This window comes from Megalobrama amblycephala, linkage group LG12 (genome assembly GCF_018812025.1).
Source record: "Megalobrama amblycephala isolate DHTTF-2021 linkage group LG12, ASM1881202v1, whole genome shotgun sequence".
Taxonomy (NCBI): Eukaryota; Metazoa; Chordata; class Actinopteri; order Cypriniformes; family Xenocyprididae; genus Megalobrama; species Megalobrama amblycephala.
In genome coordinates this window covers 1,912,657-1,935,365 of record NC_063055.1, presented here as the reverse complement: position 1 = coordinate 1,935,365, position 22,709 = coordinate 1,912,657, and the positions used below count along the sequence as shown (strand labels likewise).

Sequence of the window (22,709 nt, the reverse complement as noted above, 5' to 3'; positions counted from 1 at the left end):
AATAAGCACCTTTAGTTCTCAGCGTGTTTTAGCTGTTTGTTGGTTTAATTCCATTGCATTAAAGTTTAGCAGACATGTAAATCTGGTTGTTTGCGGCGGTTGATTGTTTCTTCAGGCTCTTATCTGGCTGATGGCAGTGCTGTGAATCCAGATTATTACTTTACGACCGTCAGTTCCAGCTTCTCCATCTCTCCTCTCTTCATTGGTGCCAGCGGACTAGAAATAAACGTCCCATTAGAGCTGCTGAGACGCCTCTTACAGATGGTACACACACACACACACACACACACACACACACTTAATGTGATTTTCTCATTGTTTGGCAAATAATAAACTCCTTATGTGAATCTTTTCCTCATGACATCACTAGTGATAACCTGATATGGACTCTGATGCTGTTATCTGATAGAGCGTCCATACAATATTTAATGTGCATAATGAAATATAATAATGGCAAATGAAATTGCTAAAAGGAACACTTCCTTAACATGATATTTACTTCAAAATACAGCAGAACAGAAATGTTTATTATCCGTTGACTGAGCTGTGGATTTTGTGACTTACACAAGGGGGAATTAAGCCTTCTGTTAATCAGCCAGTGTTATTGGCTGATGCTGATAATGACACTATTCATAGTTTTCAGTCACATGACTGGCGCGGAGAGAGCAAAACATCTATAGATCTGCTGCACAGGCCTGTCAATTTTCAATGTTTCAAACCGTGAATATTTAGATGGCCTCTCAAAAGAAGAAAATGGGTGCTGTGCAGACCGATCGGCGTATGACATCAAAGTGCCACGAGAGCGATTCAAAAGAATAAAGAGTCGCTTGAACAAGCCTTTCACTTGTTTCATTTCTGGATGAATCAGCGTTTTTTAACAAATCTCTTGAATGAATGATTCAATGACTCACTCATAAAGACTTCACTTTTTTCATTACTAAATGAATCAGCATTTTCGAACAAATCTCTTGAATGAATGATTCAATGACTCACTTATAAAGACTTCACTTGTGTCATTACTAAATGAATCAGAATTTTTGAACGAATCTCTTGAATGAATGATTCAATGACTCACTTATAAAGACTTCACTTGTGTCATTACTAAATGAATCAGAATTTTTGAACGAATCTCTTGAATGAATGATTCAATGACTCACTCATAAAGACTTCACTTGTTTCATTACTAGATGAATTAGCGTTTTTCAACAAATCACTTGAATAGATGATCCAAAGACTCCTTTTTTCATTACTGGATGAATCAGCATTTTTAAATGAATATCTTGAATGAATGATTCAATGACTCACTCAAAAAGACTTCACTTGTTTCATTTCTGGATGAATCAGCGTTTTTAAATGAATATCTTGAATGAATGATTCAATGACTCACTCAAAAAGACTTCTTGTTTCATTACTGGATGAATCAGCATTTTTAAATGAATATCTTGAATGAATGATTCAATGACTCACTCAAAAAGACTTCACTTGTTTCATTTCTGGATGAATCAGCGTTTTTAAATGAATATCTTGAATGAATGATTCAATGACTCACTCAAAGACTTCACTTGTGTCATTTCTAAATGAATTGGCATTTTTGAACAAATCTCTTGAATGAATGATTCAATGACTTGCTCATAAATACTTCACTTCATTACTGGATGAATCAGCATTTTTGAACAAATCTCTTGAATTACTGATTCAGTGACTCATTCATAAAGATTTCACTTGTGTCATTACTGAATGAATTTGCGTTTTTGAATGAACTTCTTGAATGAATGATTCAATGACTCACTCATAAAGACTTCACTTGTGTCATTACTAAATGAATTAGCAGTTTTGAACAAATCTCTTGAATGAATGATTCAATGACTCACTCAAAGACTTCACTTCATTACTGGATGAATCAGCATTTTTGAACAAATCTCTTGAATGAAAGATTCAATGACTCACTCAAACACTTCACTTGTGTCATTACTAAATGAATTGGCATTTTTGAACAAATCTCTTGAATGAATGATTCAATGACTTGCTCATAAAGACTTCACTTTTTCATTACTGGATGAATCAGCATTTTTGAACAAATCTTTTGAATTACTGATTCAGTGACTCATTCATAAAGATTTCACTTGTGTCATTACTGAATGAATTTGCGTTTTTGAATGAACTTCTTGAATGAATGATTCAATGACTCACTCATAAAGACTTCACTTGTGTCATTACTAAATGAATTGGCATTTTTGAACAAATCTCTTAAATTAATGATTCAATGATTTGCTCAAAGTCTTCACTTGTGTCATTACTAAATGAATCAGAATTTTTGAACTAATCTCTTGAATGAATGATTCAATGACTCACTCATAAAGACTTGTTTCATTGCTGGATGAATCAGCATTTTTAAATGAATATCTTGAATGAATGATTCAATGACTTGCTCAAAGACTTCACTTGTTTCATTTCTGGATGAATCAGCGTTTTTAAATGAATATCTTGAATGAATGATTCAATGACTCACTCATAAAGACTCCACTTGTTTCATTACTGGATGACTCAGCATTTCTGAACAAATCTCTTGAATGAATGATTCAATGACTCACTCATAAAGACTTGTTTCATTGCTGGATGAATCAGCATTTTTAAATGAATATCTTGAATGAATGATTCAATGACTTGCTCAAAGACTTCACTTGTTTCATTTCTGGATGAATCAGCGTTTTTAAATGAATATCTTGAATGAATGATTCAATGACTCACTCATAAAGACTCCACTTGTTTCATTACTGGATGACTCAGCATTTCTGAACAAATCTCTTGAATGAATGATTCAATGACTCACTCATAAAGACTTGTTTCATTGCTGGATGAATCAGCGTTTTTAAATTAAAATCTGGAATGAATGATTCAATTTTATGTTTTTATTTCTGGAATTCAACTGTTGCGCTCTATTGAAAAATAAAGCTGAAGTAGCTTGACTTGATGATGTAAATACACTGTCAAAATCTCCTAATATGGATTCATCTCATTCCATCACTGTTGTTTCTGCAGGTGAAGCACTTTGTCTCAGATTCATTCCTAAAGACTCTGGACGCTGTTGTGGTCGAGGTTACAGAGGTAAAGCTTCGGGATTTTCTCTGGACCTGCTGCATACAAGATCAATACTGTCTGCTGAAAATACATTACACAGTATTTTGTCTGCAAATAACATCACAAACCAGATACTCGTGTATTTGATTGCTATTTGTCCTTCCTAATTCTCCCTTGCTTTATTTTTTTCTCTATGTATGTAGGCAAATCCAGCTGTCGACCTCTTTTACAAAGCCTTCAGCGACCCGCTGTACGTCAGCATGTTCAAGATGCTGCGGGACGCGCTCTATTACATGAAAGGTTGATAAACTGAGCCCTTCTTTAAGCTACATGCTTTATTTGCTGGATTAATTGTTTGTATTTGACCTTTGCCGTACGTGAATATTTCATGTTAATCGCTCTGTGCAGATGTGCAGACGAGCTTCGTTAAAGAGGTTCACGACTTTGTGCTGGAGCAGTTCAGCAGCAGCCAATCAGAGCTCCAGAGGGTTCTCCATGAGGAACGGTTGCCAGGGGAACCCAGTCCTCTCAAGCTCCGTTGTCATGCCAACGCAGCTTGTGTGGACCTCATGGTGTGGGCCGTCAAAGATGAGCAAGGTCTGTGGCATCCTGCCAATCACTGACGTCTGCGTTTGTAGCACAGCACATACACAACTGGGGCATGTTGTCACACTCCACTGGAGATATTTCTGGGTGGGATTGTATTATTATTATTATATAAGAATGTCATTTTCTATATAAACTGAACCATATGATCAATATGTATCTATTTTCATCATGCACATTTATGGTCTTACTGTGAACTATTACAGAGAATGTCTTTTTAATAGTGTGTCAAATCCATTAATCGTGATTTAATCGCATCTAATATAAAAGTTTGTGTACTGCACCTTCCTCTTTCAGGCGCTGAGAATCTGTGCACTAAACTGTCCGAGAAGCTCCAGTCCAAAACGTCCAGTAAAGTGATCATCGCTCACATGCCGCTGCTCATCTGCTGTTTACAGGTGAAGACTGACCGATGACACCGAGACGAGGCCTGTGTGTGTGAGAGGTCATGTGAGGAATCACACTGTGTGTGTGTGTGTGTCTCAGGGTTTAGGGCGTCTCTGTGAGCGCTTCCCTGTCATCGCTCATTCCGCCACCGTGTCTCTGAAGGACTTCCTGGTGGTTCCGTCGGCTGTGCTCATCAAACTCTATAAGTATCACAGTCAGTGCAGCTCAGGTCAGTTCAGCATCCGTCTCCTCTGAACCCTGTCCTGAATGATGTTTTGTAGAGATATATTTTATTACTCTTGATAAAAGTCTGTTATTTATTATATAATTTATATATCTAACTATATGTTTATCTGTTGTTTTATATTTATTTATTTATTTTCTATTTATTTGTATTTGTGGTAGCACTTTACAGTAAGGTTCATTAGATAATGTTTTCAATACATTTGTTACTGTATTTACTAATCTTCGTTAATGTTAGTTAATGAAAATACAGTTGTTTATTGTTTGTTCGTGTTAGTTCACAGTGCATTAACTAATGTTAACAAGATATTAATAATTATTAGTAAACGCTGAAATTAACAAAGATTAATAAATGCTGTATAAGTGCAGTTCATTATTAGTTCATGTTAACTAATGAACCTTATTGTAAAGTGTTACCATGTTTAGTTGATCTATAAACTCCTTTTTCTTGTATATTTATCTATTTTATTCATCTCATTTATTTATATATCTATTTTTATTTTTATCTTTTATTTATGTATTGTTAAGTATTCTTAAGTCTATTTGTTAAAATGTTGTTTATTTTATATTTATCTTTATTTATTTATTACTTATATCTACTTTTTATATATTCATTTTTATCTGTATTTATCTTGTTTATTTTTTCTATTTTCTCGTCGATCTATTTTTATCTGTTTATTTTATATTTATTTGTCTTTTTTCTTTCTTTCTTTATTTTATATTTAGTTTATTTATAAACTCTTATTTATTTGTATATTTATTTATTTTGTCATTTATTATATTATATATATATTATTTTCTTCATCTGTTTTGTCAATTTGTTTCTGTTGTTTTTTATATATATATATATATATATATATATATATATATATATATATATATATATATATATATATATATATATATATGTGTATATATATATATATGTTTATTTATTTATGTTATAGATATATAAAATATAAATACATATATAACATAAATAAATAAACATACATATATGTATGTTTATTTATTTATGTTATATATGTATTTATATTTTATTTATTTTATTTTATTTAGTTAATCTATTTTCTTTTCTATTTGTTTATCTGTTTTTTATTTTGTATATTTATCTATTTTATTTATTTTTCTATCTATTTTCTATTTATTTATTCATCTATTTTTCATTTATGTATTATTTTCGTATGTCTGTTTGTTTAAATGTTGTTTATTTATTTTATATTTATCTATTTAATCATTTATTTATATCTAATTTGTTTATATATGTATTTTTGTCTGTATTTATCTTATATTAAATTTATCTATTTTCTCATCCATCTATTTTTATCTTTATTTTACATGTATCTTTTTTCTTTAGTTTATATTTAGTTTATTTATGAACTATTATTTTTTTTTATTTGTATATTTATTTATTTTATTGTTATTTCATTATTATATTATTATGTATATTTTTTGTCTTCATCTGTTTTCTTGTCTATTTGTTTATCTTTTGTTTATTTATTTTATCTATTTTCCTATATATATATATATATATATATATATATATATATATATATATATATATATATATATATATATATATATATATATATATATGAGTTTGTTTATTTTATATGTGTGTGTATATAGTTTATTTATTTATTTTATATGTAGTTTTATATGTAATCTATTTTCTTGTCTATTTGTTTGTCTGTTGTCTATTTATTTTATATTTATCATCTTATCTATTTTATGTAATTAATGTATTTTTAGCTATTTTTTAATTTTATATTTAGATCATCTAGTTTCTTATATGTGTTTGTTTATTTATTTCTGACATAGTGTTTATATACGGATATAGACACTGCATGTGAACTCTGTTGACCTTTTAACATCTTTCCTTTAGGAGGCGGCGGGATCAAAATAAACGTGACCAATGAGCATTCTCAGTCCGCGCTCAACTTCCTGTCCAACAGGAAAGACCAGCCGTCCATGTACGAGCAGCTCCGAGACATCTCCATCGATAACATCTGCAGGTCTGGCTCACTTCAGTCCATTTATGATGTTAGTCAAGCTTTCACTTTAGTTTTTTGCTGCTGTGCCTTTAAGACGTTTACTTAACATTACACACTAAAGAATGATGAACATGAGGAAAAAAGCACATTTTACCACATTATTCACTCACTGCCGTCTGCAGATGTCTGAAAGCTGGTCTCACTATGGATCCTGTGATTGTGGAGGCGTTCTTAGCCAGCCTGTCAAACCGGCTCTACATCTCCCAGGAGAATGACAAGTGAGGAAACAAACACACTGTCTGTCTCTCTTTCTCCTGCCTCGTGCGTCTCTCTGACATGCGTGGGTGTATTTCTCCTCAGGGAGGCCCATCTCATCCCTGACCACACCATCCGAGCGCTGGGACACATCGCCGTGGCCATGAGAGACAGTCCCAAAGTGATGGAGCCCATCCTGCAGATTCTGCAGCAGAAGTTCTGCCAGCCGCCCTCGCAGTTAGACGTGCTGATTATAGACCAGCTGGGCTGCATGGTCATCACGGGAAACGTAAGGCTCTGTCTGTGTGATTACAGCTGTTCGGTGTGTGAAGCTGCAATAGGAGGTGTCCGTTCTCAAGCATAATTACAGTAATTCACTGTACTGGAAAGAAACTGTGAATTAAACAACGAATCGCCATGGTTGATTTTTAATTTCAGACCTTGATCTTGATCAAAATGATGGAGCAGGTATAATTTGTGTTTCTCTAACGGACTGTGTGTGATTCGTGTTTAATTACAGCAATACATCTATCAGGAGGTGTGGAACCTGTTCCAGCAGATCAGTGTCAAAGCCAGTAATGTGGTGTATTCTGCTACCAGAGACTACAGGGACCACGGATACAGGTGTGTGAGTGTGTGTGTGAACTTTACCCGATGCTTTTTAATGCATTCACTTTAACAGCTTAGAAATGCTTGATACCATCTGTGGAAGTTTCAGGCACTTTTTAAAGGGTTAGTTCACCCAAAAATGAATTATTACTCACCCTCATGTCGTTCCACACCTGTAAGACCTTCGTTCATCTTCAGAACACAAATTAAGATATTTTTGATGAAATCCAAAGGCTCAGTGAGGCCTGCATTGACAGCAAGATCATTAACACTTCAGATGCAAAAACAAAACTGCAAAAATAAAATTAAAAACCTGTTTAATTAAAATTCTAATTTATTCTAAGGCACAGAGAGAGGCTGGAAAATGGTCACGAAAAATAAATTACAACTGTTTTTGGTGCAAGAAACCTTAAAGGGTTGGTTCAAAAATGTATAATTCATCTTCAGAACACAAATTAAGATATTTTTGATGAAATCCGATGGCTCAGTGAGTGCCTGCATTGCCAGCAAGATAATTAACACTTTCAGATGCCCAGAAAGCTACTAAAGACATATTTAAAGCAGATCATGTGACTACAGTGGTTCAACCTTAAAGTTATGAAGTGATGAGAATACTTTTTGTGCGCCAAAAAAACAAAATAATGACTTTATTCAACAATATCTAGTGATGGGTGATTTCAAAACACTGCTTCATGAAGCTTTACGAATCTTTTGATTCGAATCAGTGGTTCAGAGCGTGAATCAAACTGCCAAAGTCACATGAACTATTGAAATTTTGAAACATTTATGATGTAACGAAGCCTCGTTTACTGAAATCACGTGACTTTGATGCTCTGAACCACTGATTCGAATCAAAAGATTCGTAAAGCTTCACGAAGCAGTGTTTTGAAATCGCCCATCACTAGATATTGTTGAATAAAGTCGTTATTTTGGCGCACAAAAAGTATTCTCGTCACTTCATAACATTAAGGTTGAACCACTGTAGTCACATGATCTGTTTTAAATATGTCTTTAGTAGCTTTCTGGACATTGAAAGTGTTAATTATCTTGCTGGCAATGCCATCGGGTTTCATCAAAAATATCTTAATTTGTGTTCTGAAGATGAATTATACATTTTTGGGTGAACTAAAAACCAAAAACAGTTGTAATTTATTTTTTATGACCATTTTCCAGCCTCTCTCTGTGCCTTAGAATAAATTAGAATTTTAATTAAACAGGCTATTAGTTTTATTTTTGCAGTTTTATCTAAATGACCTTGTTGAATATATGTAAATTTGAAATGCCCTTCTGCTCATTGTCTGTGTATTTTTGTACTACTATTGTAAAGCGTACTTGAGCTCTGGAAAGGCGCTATACAAATTAAATCTGCTTCCAGCGTGTCTCTGGTGGGGGTTTAATATAAAGCGTGTTTGTGCAGGCACTGCTCTTTAGCTGTGATAAACGCCCTGGCAAATATCGCGGCTAACCTGCAGGGGGAGCAGCTGGTGGACGAGCTGCTGGTCAATCTGCTGGAGCTGTTCGTTCAGCTCGGCCTGGAGGGCAAGAGAGCCAGTGAACGCGCCAGTGATAAAGGCCCGGCCCTCAAAGTCAGTCTGTGTTTGACCTGCAGTCTCTGATTCTCTATTGCTACACTTACACTTATTAACTCTTTCCCCGCCAGTGTTTTAAAAAAAAAAAAAAAAAAAAAAAAAAAAAAAAAAAAAAGTTGCCAGCACTTTTGATCATTTTCACAAAAATGTCATGGCTCCAAGAATATGTTGTTGTATGAATATACGAACATGCAGTATATCAAAAGAAAAGAGTCTCTGCATTAAAAAAAAACTAGCTTCATGCATTTCTTTATGCATTTCCATGTGCATAAGCATTGCTTTTAGTGCTTGTTTCTGCTGCTTCATCTGTGTTTTGATCCGGAGATTCTATGGAGTCAAATTAATGCCTTAAAGTTTTGCACAAAAATAAAGTTTTGCAAAACAAAAAAAAAAGAATTGAGCAATAAAAAAATGTTTTGCAAACAAAAATAAAGAATTGCAAAATAAAATAAAGTATTGAGCGGAAAAAAATAAGTTGTGCAAACAAAAATAAATAAATTTCAAAATAAAATAAAGTAGTGCAAAAATAAAAATATAATCAATTACAAAAATCAGTGACAGCTGTAATCCTATTTTATCTTTGCCACATATTTTTCATGCTCAAACCTACTAAATCATTTGCAACGCTCATTTTATTCTGCGTTTCAGTCAAGCGTGCGCTCACAATACCGGTTTTCCTTTGTGCTGCACTTTTCTGTGCGGTTCTCTTTATGGCACTGGTTTGACGTGGGGGTGGAGTCAAGAAACGGGGACACGCCTCCGCGAAATGCATTGGAGGGGAACGTAATCGGCGACAGGTGAAATAATTCTTTGACATGGTTAAAAATAATGAATGGTTTGTTTAGCATATGTTGTCGCCGATTACGCCCCCCTCCAATGCATTTCTTATAGTAATATGACCCGTTGCGCTCTGTCTCACTGCCTGTATCCACTTTTGTGTCCTTAACCATTCGTTTTTTGGGGTCGACAGCTTATAAAAACTTATTTCTGGGTTTTTTAGCTTGTTAGCTGTACACCTTGTCACACAGCAGCTTTAGGCATTGTTCTGTTTTTTGTAATGAGTCAGAAAAGACAAGAAGGCAGCCTGGAGACGGTTGGATTGTTTTTCCCCCAGTGGGCGTGGTTTTCAGATTATAATAAATGCGCTCTGTCTCTATGCTTGATCTGTTCTGTTCTGTTGTGATCTGCGTCTCCTGCCGATGACGTGTTTCGCGGAGGCGTGCCCCCGTTTCTTGACTCCACCCCCACGTCAAACCAGTGCCATAAAGAGAACCGCACAGAAAAGTGCAGCACAAAGGAAAACCGGTATTGTGAGCGCACGCTTGACTGAAACGCAGAATAAAATGAGCGTTGCAAATGATTTAGTAGGTTTGAGCATTAAAAATATGTGGCAAAGATAAAATAGGATTACAGCTGTCATTGATTTTTGTAATTGATTATATTTTTATTTTTGCACTACTTTATTTTATTTTGAAATTTATTTTTGTTTGCAAAACTTATTTTTTTCCGCTCAATACTTTATTTTTCCTTTGCAATTCTTTATTTTTGTTTGCAAAACATTTTTTTTTATTGCTCAATTCTTTTTTTTGTTTTGTTTTGCAAAACTTTATTTTTGTGCAAAACTTTAAGGCATTAATTTGACTCCATAAGATTCTATACTCTTTCAGAAGATGCGTAATAGCGCCCCCTACAGTGAAAACATGGATTGTCGGAAAATTCTGACGGTGATCGGGAAAGAGTTAAAAGGAAGATTCTAGAATGTTTTAGTCTGTCTAGAATGTTGTTATAATTTATTTTTATGTTTTTTTCCTTCTAGGCATCCAGCAGTGCTGGTAATCTAGGTGTTCTCATCCCTGTAATCGCTGTGGTAAGAGACACACACACACACACACACACAGTGTATATATATAGTGTAATGATGTTATATTATTTATAATATTATAATTTATAGTATATTGTAAGATTTAAATGCCAAAGAAAATAGTCTTTAAATATTATAATTTTAATATTTTTCTATTATAAATTGTTGTTAAACAAGAGTTGTTGATCACATTAGAATGAAAATAAAAGCAGCAACATTTTCTGGGCCTGTTTCACATCTAATATAATATGCAAATGTTAATGGAAAGGAAAAATGTTTTCCTCTTCACTCCCCTTAAATGATTTATGAGCTCTCTGTGGACAAGCATGTGTTTGAAGATCAAAGAATGCATTTGGGCAAAAGCATGAAGATAACTAATCACAGATTTTGTCTACATAGAATCAGATAAATCTTGCTCTTTGTTTCTCATCAGATCCTGTGTTTTGTAATGCAAATGCTTTTTCTGGTTATGTTGGATGCTTCATTATTCCCGTGTCTGTCCAAAAATCGTAATTGGGTCTTGAGCGCTCGTGGTTAGACTTTAACTTTGCTGACAAATATTTACTTGGCTTGCAAAATGTCCTGAAATGTTGTTTATGTACTCGCGTTGTTGTTATGCACCCTTTGAACAGATTGCTTCAATAAACCAGTCCTCTGATTCATTTTATTTTCATCAACATGTTCTGCCTCAAAAATACACAGATGTTTATCAGTTGATGAACTTATTACTTTACAAAACTCCTTACTTTTATAAAACAAAACACAACCATCATCTGCTTTATATCTGGCTACTATTTCATATAATTTCTTGATTCTTTAGTTTCATCGCTATACAGTGATGCATCTGCCATTGCATGGCTGTATTTTGCTTGATTAACTCTGTGAAGGGTCTACCACACGTCCCATGAACACGACGCAGCCTGTGCGATGCTCGTAGATGAGGAAGAGGAAGGGGCGGTCCACCACAAAACGCGTCTGTGTTGACAAAGGCATGAATCCGATGTGTGTCATCGCTGCGGCCTCTGTACCTTCTTCATTCACTGTAATGGTGCCCTGATGCTTAAACTGAGAGAGAAGAGATTATAGGAAATGAAGGTTATGATGATGCAATGAAAGGTCAAAGAGTATGTTTTCTAAGAGATCAGGCGTAGGCGACCTAAAGTGCTTTCAACATAACATTAAAAAGGCCTGTTACCACATCTTGCAATGCATATTTAATTGAACTTGAGGCTGCAGATGTTTGTGCAGCAAGATATGTGAAAAAAGATATGAGGCTTGAGTTGCATTTGTTTGGCACATGTCAGTTGTTCTCTTACCCAGTTGATGATGACCTTCTCAGAGGTCATCGGGGAAAAGTCGCCCTTTTCAGTGAACAGGTCCGTCAGGCCCATTTCCTTCAGGTGCTCAATCAAGTCATAGTTCTGCTCCAGCTTAAACCGAGGGAAAACCACCTCACGAGTCCTGCCAGAGACGAGAACAAAAAAAGAAGTTTGATTAATTTTCAGGATACAACTGAAGACCATTTTTGATTACCACACCATAGGAAAACTTCCATATATTCCATCATACAGATAATTTGTTATTCTCATCTCATAATTTGATAATTTGGGAAATTTGGTTGCAATAGCTTACACACAGAACAGTTATACTACATTTACAAAAAAGAGACAAGTAAACAGTCAGTAATAAAATAACAAATAAACAAATCGCAAATGAAACAAACAAAATGCAAAAAATAGCACAAATAAATACAATAGAAATTGAAATAAAGATGGCTTTAAGTTTTTTAGGTGGGTCTAACAGTAGTATTCAGATTAGAAATACTACAGAAATTAAAGTAATCAAATGTAAAATAACACTGGATTAATGCTTACAATTAAAGTTACAAAAGTTAATATTCAGTCAAGAGCAGTGAGTGATTTTCTCTTTATCTTTTGTTCTTTGATGGACAGACAGATTTGACAGACAGCAGCAGGTTTATTAGGCTGCTGTCACTTTAAGAGCTTATGCGCAGATCCAATATACTGTTACAGGGTGCGTAAAACATGCGTTTTCTAACTTTTTACGGTCCAAAACTGACTGTATTTACCTGAATGCTCTGCAAGACAGGAATATATAATATAGGTAAGTGGTGCACATGCTTTTGGTGTGAGCGCGAAACCTGTGGGAATGACTAAAATTATGTGTACGCAATACAAGCACTATTCAACCGGAGTGAATGATGATGATGATGAGTGAGTGACAGGAGGCGGGTTTGTGTCAATTCACCATCGGAGAGAAGAGAGCAAGAACATGCAGCTGGTATATAATATTATTGAAATCAAAGGGAAATAATTGGTTAAGAATGATTGCTTTCAAACTAAACCTAAACCAGGGGTAGGCAAGTTCGGTCCTAGAGAGCCGCTGTCCTGCTGAGTTTAGGTCCAACCTTAATCAAACACACCTGAACAAGCTAATCAAGCTCTTCAGGATTACTAAGGCTATAGGCAGCTGAAGGTTTTTTTTTTCAGGGTTGGAGCTAAACTCTGCAGGACAGCGGCTCTCTAGGACCGAACTTGCCTACCCCTGACCTAAACTTAACCCTAGAATCTGAGTGTTATTCCAGGGCCAACAATAGTTCTGATTCTACTTTGTCTAGCACTTGAAGTGATTGAGTTAATGACAATGCAAGTGCCTTCCAGACTTGGTCAGACTAGTGTTTTATGGTGCTTTACCTGTTGGTCATGTTGTTAAGCCACTTGTTGATCAGGGTTGGGGAGATCTCCTGCTCCAGAGATCTCATTCCCGAGAGTTTCTGAGGAACGGCGATGAGCATGCTGATGTTCCCAGAGTAGGGCAGCTGCAGTATGTCACAGTTGAGCTCGTGGTCGGCCGCCGCCAGGTAACTTCCTTTGTTCTGCATCATGGGAACACGCACTTGCTTTTTCTCATTGACACGGAATTGCCGGTAGTGTGTCAGTTCCTTCGGAAACTTCTGCTCCCACGTACCTGTGTTTATGGCATTGAAAACATCACATTGTGGTGTTATTTGTGAACTGCAGTTCATAAAGTAGGGGTGTCCAATCCTGCTCCTTGTAGGCCACTTTCCTGCAGAGTTTAGCTCCAGTTCTTATTAAACTCACCTGAACCAGTTAGTCAAGGTCTTCAGTATCACTATAAACATCCAGGTGTATTTAAGCTTAACTCTGTAGGAAAGTGGCCCTCCAAGAACAGGATTGGACACCACTTGTTGAAGCAGAAGTTCCTATTCACTGAATATCTACAGCAGGGGTAGCCATTTCCGCTCCTGAAAGGGCCACTTTCCAGCAGAGATTAGCTCCAGCTTTAATTTAACACACCTGAACCAGCTAATCACGGTCTTTAGGAACACTAGAAACTTCCAGGCAGGTGTGTTGGAGCAGGGTTGGAACTGAAGTCTGCAGGAAGGTAGCCCTCCATGAGCAGGGTTGGCTTCCCTGTTGAAAAGACCCGCTTAGGCTGGAATTGTCCTGGTTTATGGTTGTTTGGTGCAAGTCTAGTTAGCATAGCAATGAGGTTCGCCAGCAAAACTTCTTGTAGCCAATAGGGGCTTTCGCAACGGGAAATTATAGGAACTTAATTATAGTAACTAACCACCAGGGCAGATCCCCAAGAGCTAAAAATTGGCCATTTTTCTAGTTGCATTCGCACCGCCACAGTGTTGCCAAGTCTGCGGTTTTCCTGTGGAATTGGGCTACTTTAACACTGTTGCCGCAGGTTGTTTTTCATATCCGCGGGTTGAAGTGACCCCAAATAACATGATATTTAGCCCCTGGAATTTTACGCGATTTTTACTGGGGGACCCCCCCCCCCCCGTTACGCAATTGGGCTAGTTTTGGGCTAGATTTCAGTAGCAATTGGGTGGATTTTGTTGTGAAAACCTGGCAATCCGACACCAACAGTAGGAACGCTGAAGTGACGTAAGCCAGGCGACAACAACTTTATTAAAGCATGGCATTTAATAACATCAACAACTGGAGAATGAAGGGCGCCGTGATCTGAGCTGTGTTTTTGTTAGGATTTGTGAAAGTAGAGATACAAGTTATACGATGGAAAGAGCTAAAAGGGGGAAACTTGTGGTGCTACATATCATCGAGGCTGAGAAAAGAACACAAAGCAGGTAAATGCCATCAACATTAGCTTTCTGTCTTGTTTATGTCCATCATGGAATTTGTTTGTGGAGTAACTGCATTTACGTGGCTTTTTAAAAATGGCGGGTACACTTTCGTACAGCATGTGTTCGGTCATCAATTAACGTACACTTGCATCATTGGTAGTTCCTATTGGTAGTTCCTATTGTGTATAAAGCTTTCCTGTAGCTCAGTGGTTAAGAGCATGGCACTAGCAATGCCAAGGTCATGGGTTCGATCTCAGGGATTGCACATACTCAGATACAAATGTATAGTATAATGCAATGTAAGTCGCTTTGGATAAAAGCGTCTGCCAAATGCATAAATGTAAATGTAAATGTGCTAGGTTAGACCCTACTCCTGAAGTAGGAGCTAATTTGCCTCCCCCAAAACGAACTAAATTCGTTCCCAGTTCCTGCAGTTCGGACAAGCCAAAAAGTGGGTACTTCCGCCATTAGTTCTAGGAACTATGAAAAGGTTCCTCCAGTGTAAAAAGCCCCTATTGAGCCTAGTTAACCTAGTTCACAAGAAAGTCCATGCTTGTTGGACCAGCCTTAGTAGCAACAAGGAAGTCTTGCTGGTTAACCTAGTCAAGATGCTGGTCAGTTTGGTCAGGCTAAAATCAAGCTAAATGGCGGGTGCACTTTCGTACAGCATGTGTTCGGTCATCAATTAATGTACACTTACATCACTGGTAGTTCCTATTGTGCTGGGTTAGACCCTACTCCTGAAGTAGGAGCTAATTTGCCTCCCCCAAAACGAACTAAATTCGTTCCCAGTTCCTGCAGTTCGGACAAGCCAAAAAGTGGGTACTTCCGCCATTAGTTCTAGGAACTATGAAAAGGTTCCTCCGGTGTGAAAAGCCCCTATTGAGCCTGGTTAACCTAGTTCACAAGAAAGACCATGCTTGTTGGACCAGCCTTAGTAGCAACAAGGAAGTCTTGCTGGTTAACCTAGTCAAGATGCTGGTCAATTTGGTCGGGCTAAAATCAAGCTAAACGTTCGATTTGCATTTAGTGCATGATTATATGCTCAAGGATTGATTGCATATTATTCAAATAAATGGGGTGAACCATTAGTCTTACTAAAGAGTTTCAGATTTTCGGTCTTGACTCAAAGAACAACCACCAGAATGGAATAGAATTGATTCACCTTTGAAGTAGAGGTAGTTCAGGAGCATCACGGCCATGTTGGGGTCTACGCTCTTCAGCGGTTCCTTTATCAGACCTTTGGTGATTTTCTGAATGCGCTGATTGGCCTTCACAAGGAACGCCGGGTCGGCAAAATCCACAGACTGTGGCTCGGCGAAGTAGTACGTCTTGGCGTCGGAACGGAAAGCCTCCTCTACGCGGACATTGCGTTTCACATACAGGTCGTTAACAGAGCGTAAGGTGTAGCCGAAGTTTCGTCTGAAGAGCCTGTGTGTGAGTTTGCGGAACAGCTTGTGCACGGTCGAGTTATCGTAATGTGTGCTGGCGTTGACGAATTCTTCAAATCCGAGAGTTTGGTAGAGTTGCTCGTGGGTGGTTGGGCCGGTTCCCAGAGACATCATCGCCATTGCGATGGAGATCCCGACAGGAGCAAGCAGGATATTGTCTGTCTGGTTAAGCCGATTGCGCAGTTTCCGATAAAGCCGAAACCCGAAGCGGTTGTTGACGACATTGATGCGCTGCAGGCGCGTTCGCCCGTGGAAGAGCCGCAACAGACGTGCTCTGCGTATTTTGGGGTCACTTGGCTCAGAGAAGAGGTCAAGGTCGGGAGCAGGGGTGGAGATCTCATCTATGTGATCGCCTTCGCTGTAGTCATCCTCACCTTCCACCAAGATCTTATCGAAGTCGATGTAGTCTTCGTCGTCCAGCCCCTCCAGAGGGAGGTCGTTCGTGACCGTGTTCTCCCGATGGAAGTCCAGCGGGATGGACTCCATGTCTGTGTTCCCTCCATCTGGAGAAAGTCCACGGGCATCAACCAACTTTTCCTTCTCAACTCCGCCAAAGTGTGATTCGAGGTCTTTGACCCCAGCCAGAGTAGGGCTGCTTAAAAGAGAGACTACAACTATAACTTGAAAGACCCACATCCTAGGAAAACAAGCACACATGGGAATATTGAACGATTGACGGCTTCACTTGCAGATATTGCACAAACATTTCTCTGAAATCTAACACTCAATGCTCATACGCATGTTGCCCAATCCAGGGCCGTAACCACCATAGACAGTTATAGGGTCGCCAATAGTGATTTTCAATGACTATTCTTAAAGTTTTGCTTACTTCCGTAGCTTGATCTCTGAAATATCACACCAGTCTTATGAAATGATAGTTTGAGCTGCTTACCTGCTTTCTCCCTCTGGAATCTGTGTTTGTGTGTATGTGGATGTCCGTTTGTGGATTCATTCCCCAACTGGACTTTGAATTGGCTCTTCACTGATCAAACAGCAGCGAGTTCAAACAGTCCACAGATTTGACTTATTTAACCCTTGAAATGCCCTCCGTCCATTAATACTAGGCTCAGATTACTACAGATATACTGGCCTCTTAGGACTTATATTACCCCAGTTGAACTACATGGGTTTAATGCTGATATCCCTGACAGCTTTATTAAATTTAATGAGAGGCAACTGGCACAACGTTTCATTGTAAGCCAAGAGTTGCAAGAAAAGGTTCTTGCTGTGATTTGTGACCTGACTGAAGAGAGTTTCTCCTTGGAAGTGAAATTTTGCTTATTGCAAATTTACCATGTAAATTTAGTTGTACATTATAGATTTCAAGTGATTTGATAGGGGAAAAACACTGAGACCTTCCTAATCTCAACGGATCAAAGAAATGTCATATAAATGACATATATAAACAGGGGGAAAGTAGAAGCATTTAATGATATGGACTCCATTTATGTCACTTTTTTTTTTTTTGGACAAACAGATAATGTGGAATGTTAATGTTAATGTTGATTGTAAACAAATCCATGATGTGATAAGTAAATGATTCTGTATTGATCACTGTAACAATGTATTGTATTTTATTGCATTTAATGTCATTTATTTTATTTTTTTACTTGAAATGATTATATATAATATATATAATATATCATTTCAAGTCAAAAAATAAAATAAATAACATTAAATGCAATAAAATACAATACATTGTTAGTGATCAATATATATAATAAAAATAATAATAAAAAAATTATATATATATAAAATATATATATATATATATATATATATATATATATATATATATATATATATATATATATATTTTTTTTTTTTTTTTTTTTTTTTGTTTATTTATAGTTTTTATTTATTAATTTCTATTTATTTATTGTATTTAATTTGCTATCTCTTTGTGTTTAATTTCACACAGTTGACTCGCCGGTTGCCCCCCATTAAGGAGGCCAAACCTCGCCTGCAGAAGCTCTTTAGAGATTTCTGGCTCTATTCTGTGGTCATGGGTTTTGCTGTGGAAGGTTCTGGTAAGAAAATAAAATCATCACTGACAGCATTTAAACATGAATTCACCACATGCACATTTTGACTCTAGCAGTTCTCTCTCACAGTATTTCTACAGAAGTGTGTGTTTGCCTGTGGTTTAGGTCTGTGGCCTGAGGAATGGTACGAGGGAGTGTGTGAAATCGCCACTAAATCCCCGCTGCTCACGTTCCCCAGTGGAGAACCGCTGCGTTCTGAACTCCAGTACAACTCAGCACTGAAGAACGACACGGTTACTCCGGTATCCAAACGCTCTCTCACTGTCTCAGTGCTGTTTTACAGCTGTGTTATCTAAATTACTATTACCTCTAACAGTAAGTGGAAAGTTAAGCATGTGTGTCATTTGTGCTTCAGACATGAATGATTGCTCAAATTATTTGTCTTCTCCAAAAAATCCCAAAAATGCAAAACCAAATTTATTTCTGAGGAGTTAAATTGATGCCATTCACTTAACATGCAACATGTTGAGGTTATGTAGCACACTACTGTTTGACACATTATCCTTGCATACTGCATATTGTTTTACAGTAATAGTATATAGTATACTAATTTCCCATTCTGAAAAGCCCTTGTTTGTTAAAAAAAAATCCTTTTTTGAAGGCGGAGTTAAGTGATCTCCGCAGCACCATCATTAATTTGTTGGATCCGTCACCTGAAGCCGCCGCCCTCATCAATAAACTCGACTTCGCCATGTGCACTTACCTGCTGTCTGTCTACCGGCTGGAGTATATGAGGTTAGAGACGCTTGACTTCCTGTTTCCAGTCTTTCTGACTTCCTTTAGAACAGCTCCTCTCATTTTTCACCTTTTTCCTACTCCCCATTTGCATGAATAATGGGAGTAACTTCCATTAAACTGTAAACAATTAGCGAAAGGTTAAAAACAGGGTACAATGGGAGGACATTATTCTACTCACCCTTCAACAATCGAACATCAGGACATGTAAAAGTTTAAAATCATTGACAAATTACTACCACAAACCATGAATAACCCCTATAGGCCTATCACTGTAAACAGGGGCCGTCTTTAGGGCGGTGCAGCAGCCAGAAGAGACATTGTGCCATGAACAAACAAGTTATAGAAGGCTTTTTATTCCACAAATCACCAACATTCACCATGGATTTAATGTAGTAATGCTAACTGTAACCATGGTATTGTGGCATAAATAGTCAAATGTTTTTACATTATTCATTTCATGAAATTCAAGCCCTTTTAAAGTTTTTTTTTTCAAATGCTTCACACTTTTTAAATATCTAATTTTAATGTTATTTTTAATGTGATGATTTATAAAACTAAAAAATTAGGGATGTAAGAGAACTAACACTTCGTAGCAAACAACATCTTTTATTTAAAAGAAAAAAAGACATGAAATTACCACTATAACCAGTAGATGGCGGCAGAAAAGCACTTGACCCTCATCTCAATGTGCATACTATCCTCCCTATCCACCATAAATAGTACTGAATATTACTAATGTCACATACTATTTAGGATGGATAGTATGCACATTGAGACACAGGCTTAGTCATTTCCATTTCCTAATATATGGGGGAAAAGTAGCAAAAAAGTCACAAAGTCTCATGAAAAACAAAAACTTTTCTTCAAATTGTGACTGAATTACACAGATACAAGTAATGAGCGCTCCTTTTATAATCACTTTTATAATCTAAAAGTAGAATATTTAAATTTTCCTTATAAAAATTAGGTTTTTGCATGTTACTGTTATTAATAAAAGTTCATTTTAATTCAAGCTCAGTGCTTTACTGTCAAATTTCCTGTAAACAATCATGTAATATTATTAGTAACCGCACTGATTAATGCAAAACCATAGTAATTTTATGATTTAACCCTTATGCGGTCTACGCATAAGGGACTACACTCGTGGTCAAAATGCAATTTTGTAACAATACAATATATTTTTTAAAAACCAATGTAATTTTACTCTGTTTATTAATGTTTTTACTCAACATTTGTGCAGTTTTTTGGAGGATTTGTGATATCTTTTAAATTTATATAAATAAATTTAAAAAAAAAATTTAAATAGGTTTTTCTTTATGAAAGGCCCAGATTTCTAACTTTCATTCATGGGGATAACATGGATAATTTGACATGGTTTAGTGTAAGATTTTTGCCCATCTTTTGGAAAATGCAGTTATAAAAGTAAAAAAACTATAATTTTTACCAGTAGATGGCTGCAGAGCTCCACTATTTGCTATTTGAATGACTGAAAGACTCTTTTCACAATTTTTTTTCAGTTGGATTCATATCTAAATGTTATGAAATCACAATTATAACAATAAAAATTACTTTTTACTAAGTTTAGCATTTTTTGTACTGAAAAAAATCAGTTTTTCAATAATATCATCAATAATGTAACCCACAGAGACCCCACTTAGAAACTGGACAAAATCCATTCTCAAAATCAGAAACAACGCACAACACACACAGACAGAAATTAAGTGGCACACTTCCAAAAATGCAAAAAACATCCCCAATACAAAATGGACATGCTCACGCACGCACACAAAAATAAAAATTATTTATTTTATTATTTTTATTATAAAATTATTATTGAAAAACTGATTTTGCCCTGCACAAAAAATGCTAAACTTTGACAAAGTAATTTTTATTGTTATAATTGTGATTTCATAACATTTAGATATGAATCCAACTGAAAAAAAAACTTGTGCAAAGATGTCTTTCAGTCATTCAAATAGCACATAGCATATAGTGGAGCTCTGCTGCCATCTACTGGTAAAAGTGATATTTTTTTTTTACTTTTAAAACGGCATTTTTCAAAAGATGGGCAAAAATCTTACACTAAACCATGTCAAATTATCCATGTTATCCACATGAATGAAAGTTAGAAATCTAGGCCTTTTATAAAGTGAATTTTACATAAAAAAAAAGCCTGTAATGTTCATGCATAAAATGCCTATTTCAAAAAATATTTTTTAATTTATTTATATAAATTTAAAAGAAATCACAAATCCTCCAAAAACTGCACAAATGTTGAGAAAAAATATTAATACACAGAGTAAAATTACATTGGTTTTTAAAAAATATATTATATTGTTACAAAATTACATTTTGTTGCCCGGGGTCGAATGTAACTTTTTTTTTTTTTTACACTAACATAAAAACAAGATATCACTCCAATTTTTTTTTTTATTTCTAGATCTAAAAAAGTGTTAACCACTGTAAGTTTCATGTCATTTGGACAAAGAGAACATTTTTTAAAATTTGAGCAAACATCATTTGCGGGTCAAAAAGACCCCGAAGACCGCATAAGGGTTAAATGAACTTTATGATTAAAAATACCCCCAGCACTAATAAATCAGGTGCTGGCGCCACCATTCGTAGAGGAAACGAGAGATTCTTAGTGCATTCCAGTGAATTATTAATGGGATATACTGTAAATTAAATCGGGAGAGCAAACCACAAATGCACAGCATGTGTTGTCCTTTTTTTATACTGTTACAGCAGAATACAAAGATGAAAATAATGCAGCGACTGAAAAGAGAGCTCTTGCCACAGATATTCTTGTTAAAATACCAAGCGTTACGTTATTCCCTTGAAGTCTGAACATGAAGAAACTGAAGGATTATTTGTAGCGTAATCTTATGATTTGAAATTGTTTTTTTTTTTTTGTTTTTTTTTTTAAGATTTTACCCATCTGCCTTTGTGTTCTGTCTCTCTCTGTGTTTATCCTTCCTCTCTCTCTCTCTCCGGCCTCCACAGGATGTTGCACTCGAACGATGCCGACCGCTTCCAGGTGATGTTTAGATACTTTGAGGACAAAGCCATTCAGAAAGATAAATCAGGTCAGAAACTCAACAGAATAAAAAGTAGAACTTTTATTCATTATATCATCGAGTCAAGAGTTTTGACTCAATTCATTAAAATTTAACTGATTTGTGGAAATGAATAAATGGAAATGAATTAATTATACAACAAATGATCATGAAACTAGTCAAATCACAAGATCTTTAGGAAACAAACTGTTGCTTAATTGTAAAATCATTGCAAATATATTGTGAATATTTGATATATCACACAGTTCTGACTTGCATCTTTATCATATCTCTCTCTCTCTTCATGCAGGCATGATGCAGTGTGTGATCTGTGTGGGTGATAAAGTCTTTGAGGTTTTCCTGCAGATGATGGCTGAGAAAGTGAGTCGAGTATCTCTCAGCACTGAACTGAATGCGGTTTGATCACTCATTATTGATAATGGCTTTGCCTTCTGTTTCAGCCCAAGACTAAAGAGCATGAGGAGGAGCTTGAGCGTCACGCTCAGTTCCTATTGGTCAACTTCAACCACACCCACAAGAGGATCCGCAGAGTTGCAGATAAATACCTATCAGGACTCGCCGAAATGTAAAGTGACTTTCTATCTGCTACTGAGCTCCCTACCTAGACAGCATATTAAAGCATCGCTTATGATGTAAACTCA

At 36.1% G+C, this 22,709-nt stretch overlaps 2 protein-coding genes across 4 annotated transcripts in view; one reads left to right on the top strand and one right to left on the bottom strand.

Annotated features, from left to right (window-relative positions):
* Window positions 1–22,709, top strand: part of pi4kab (phosphatidylinositol 4-kinase, catalytic, alpha b) — a 55,662-nt gene that overhangs the window by 6,421 nt on the left and 26,532 nt on the right. For both annotated transcript variants that reach the window (XM_048209349.1, XM_048209348.1), the window contains exons 8-25: window positions 116–264; window positions 3,040–3,105; window positions 3,282–3,378; window positions 3,487–3,675; window positions 3,982–4,082; window positions 4,171–4,300; window positions 6,200–6,329; window positions 6,491–6,586; window positions 6,669–6,852; window positions 7,084–7,187; window positions 8,590–8,758; window positions 10,578–10,628; window positions 18,130–18,238; window positions 18,359–18,495; window positions 18,855–18,988; window positions 21,995–22,077; window positions 22,358–22,428; window positions 22,509–22,633. In XM_048209349.1, coding sequence (XP_048065306.1) covers window positions 116–264; window positions 3,040–3,105; window positions 3,282–3,378; window positions 3,487–3,675; window positions 3,982–4,082; window positions 4,171–4,300; window positions 6,200–6,329; window positions 6,491–6,586; window positions 6,669–6,852; window positions 7,084–7,187; window positions 8,590–8,758; window positions 10,578–10,628; window positions 18,130–18,238; window positions 18,359–18,495; window positions 18,855–18,988; window positions 21,995–22,077; window positions 22,358–22,428; window positions 22,509–22,633 — 2,125 coding nt within the window. The remainder of the gene's footprint in view (window positions 1–115; window positions 265–3,039; window positions 3,106–3,281; window positions 3,379–3,486; window positions 3,676–3,981; window positions 4,083–4,170; window positions 4,301–6,199; window positions 6,330–6,490; window positions 6,587–6,668; window positions 6,853–7,083; window positions 7,188–8,589; window positions 8,759–10,577; window positions 10,629–18,129; window positions 18,239–18,358; window positions 18,496–18,854; window positions 18,989–21,994; window positions 22,078–22,357; window positions 22,429–22,508; window positions 22,634–22,709) is intronic.
* On the bottom strand, window positions 11,273–17,218 carry serpind1 (serpin peptidase inhibitor, clade D (heparin cofactor), member 1). 2 transcript variants are annotated; one of them, XM_048209354.1, is made up of 5 exons: window positions 17,101–17,218; window positions 15,923–16,845; window positions 13,337–13,610; window positions 11,939–12,083; window positions 11,273–11,687 (listed from the first exon to the last, which is right to left on the bottom strand). In XM_048209354.1, the coding sequence occupies exons 2-5, from the start codon at window positions 16,842–16,844 to the stop codon at window positions 11,496–11,498; spliced, it is 1,533 nt and encodes a 510-aa protein (XP_048065311.1). In that variant the 5' UTR covers window position 16,845; window positions 17,101–17,218; the 3' UTR covers window positions 11,273–11,495. The 2 variants fall into 2 exon arrangements, with proteins under 2 accessions (XP_048065311.1, XP_048065310.1); XM_048209353.1 differs by lacking the exon at window positions 17,101–17,218 and having other exon boundaries at window positions 15,923–16,880.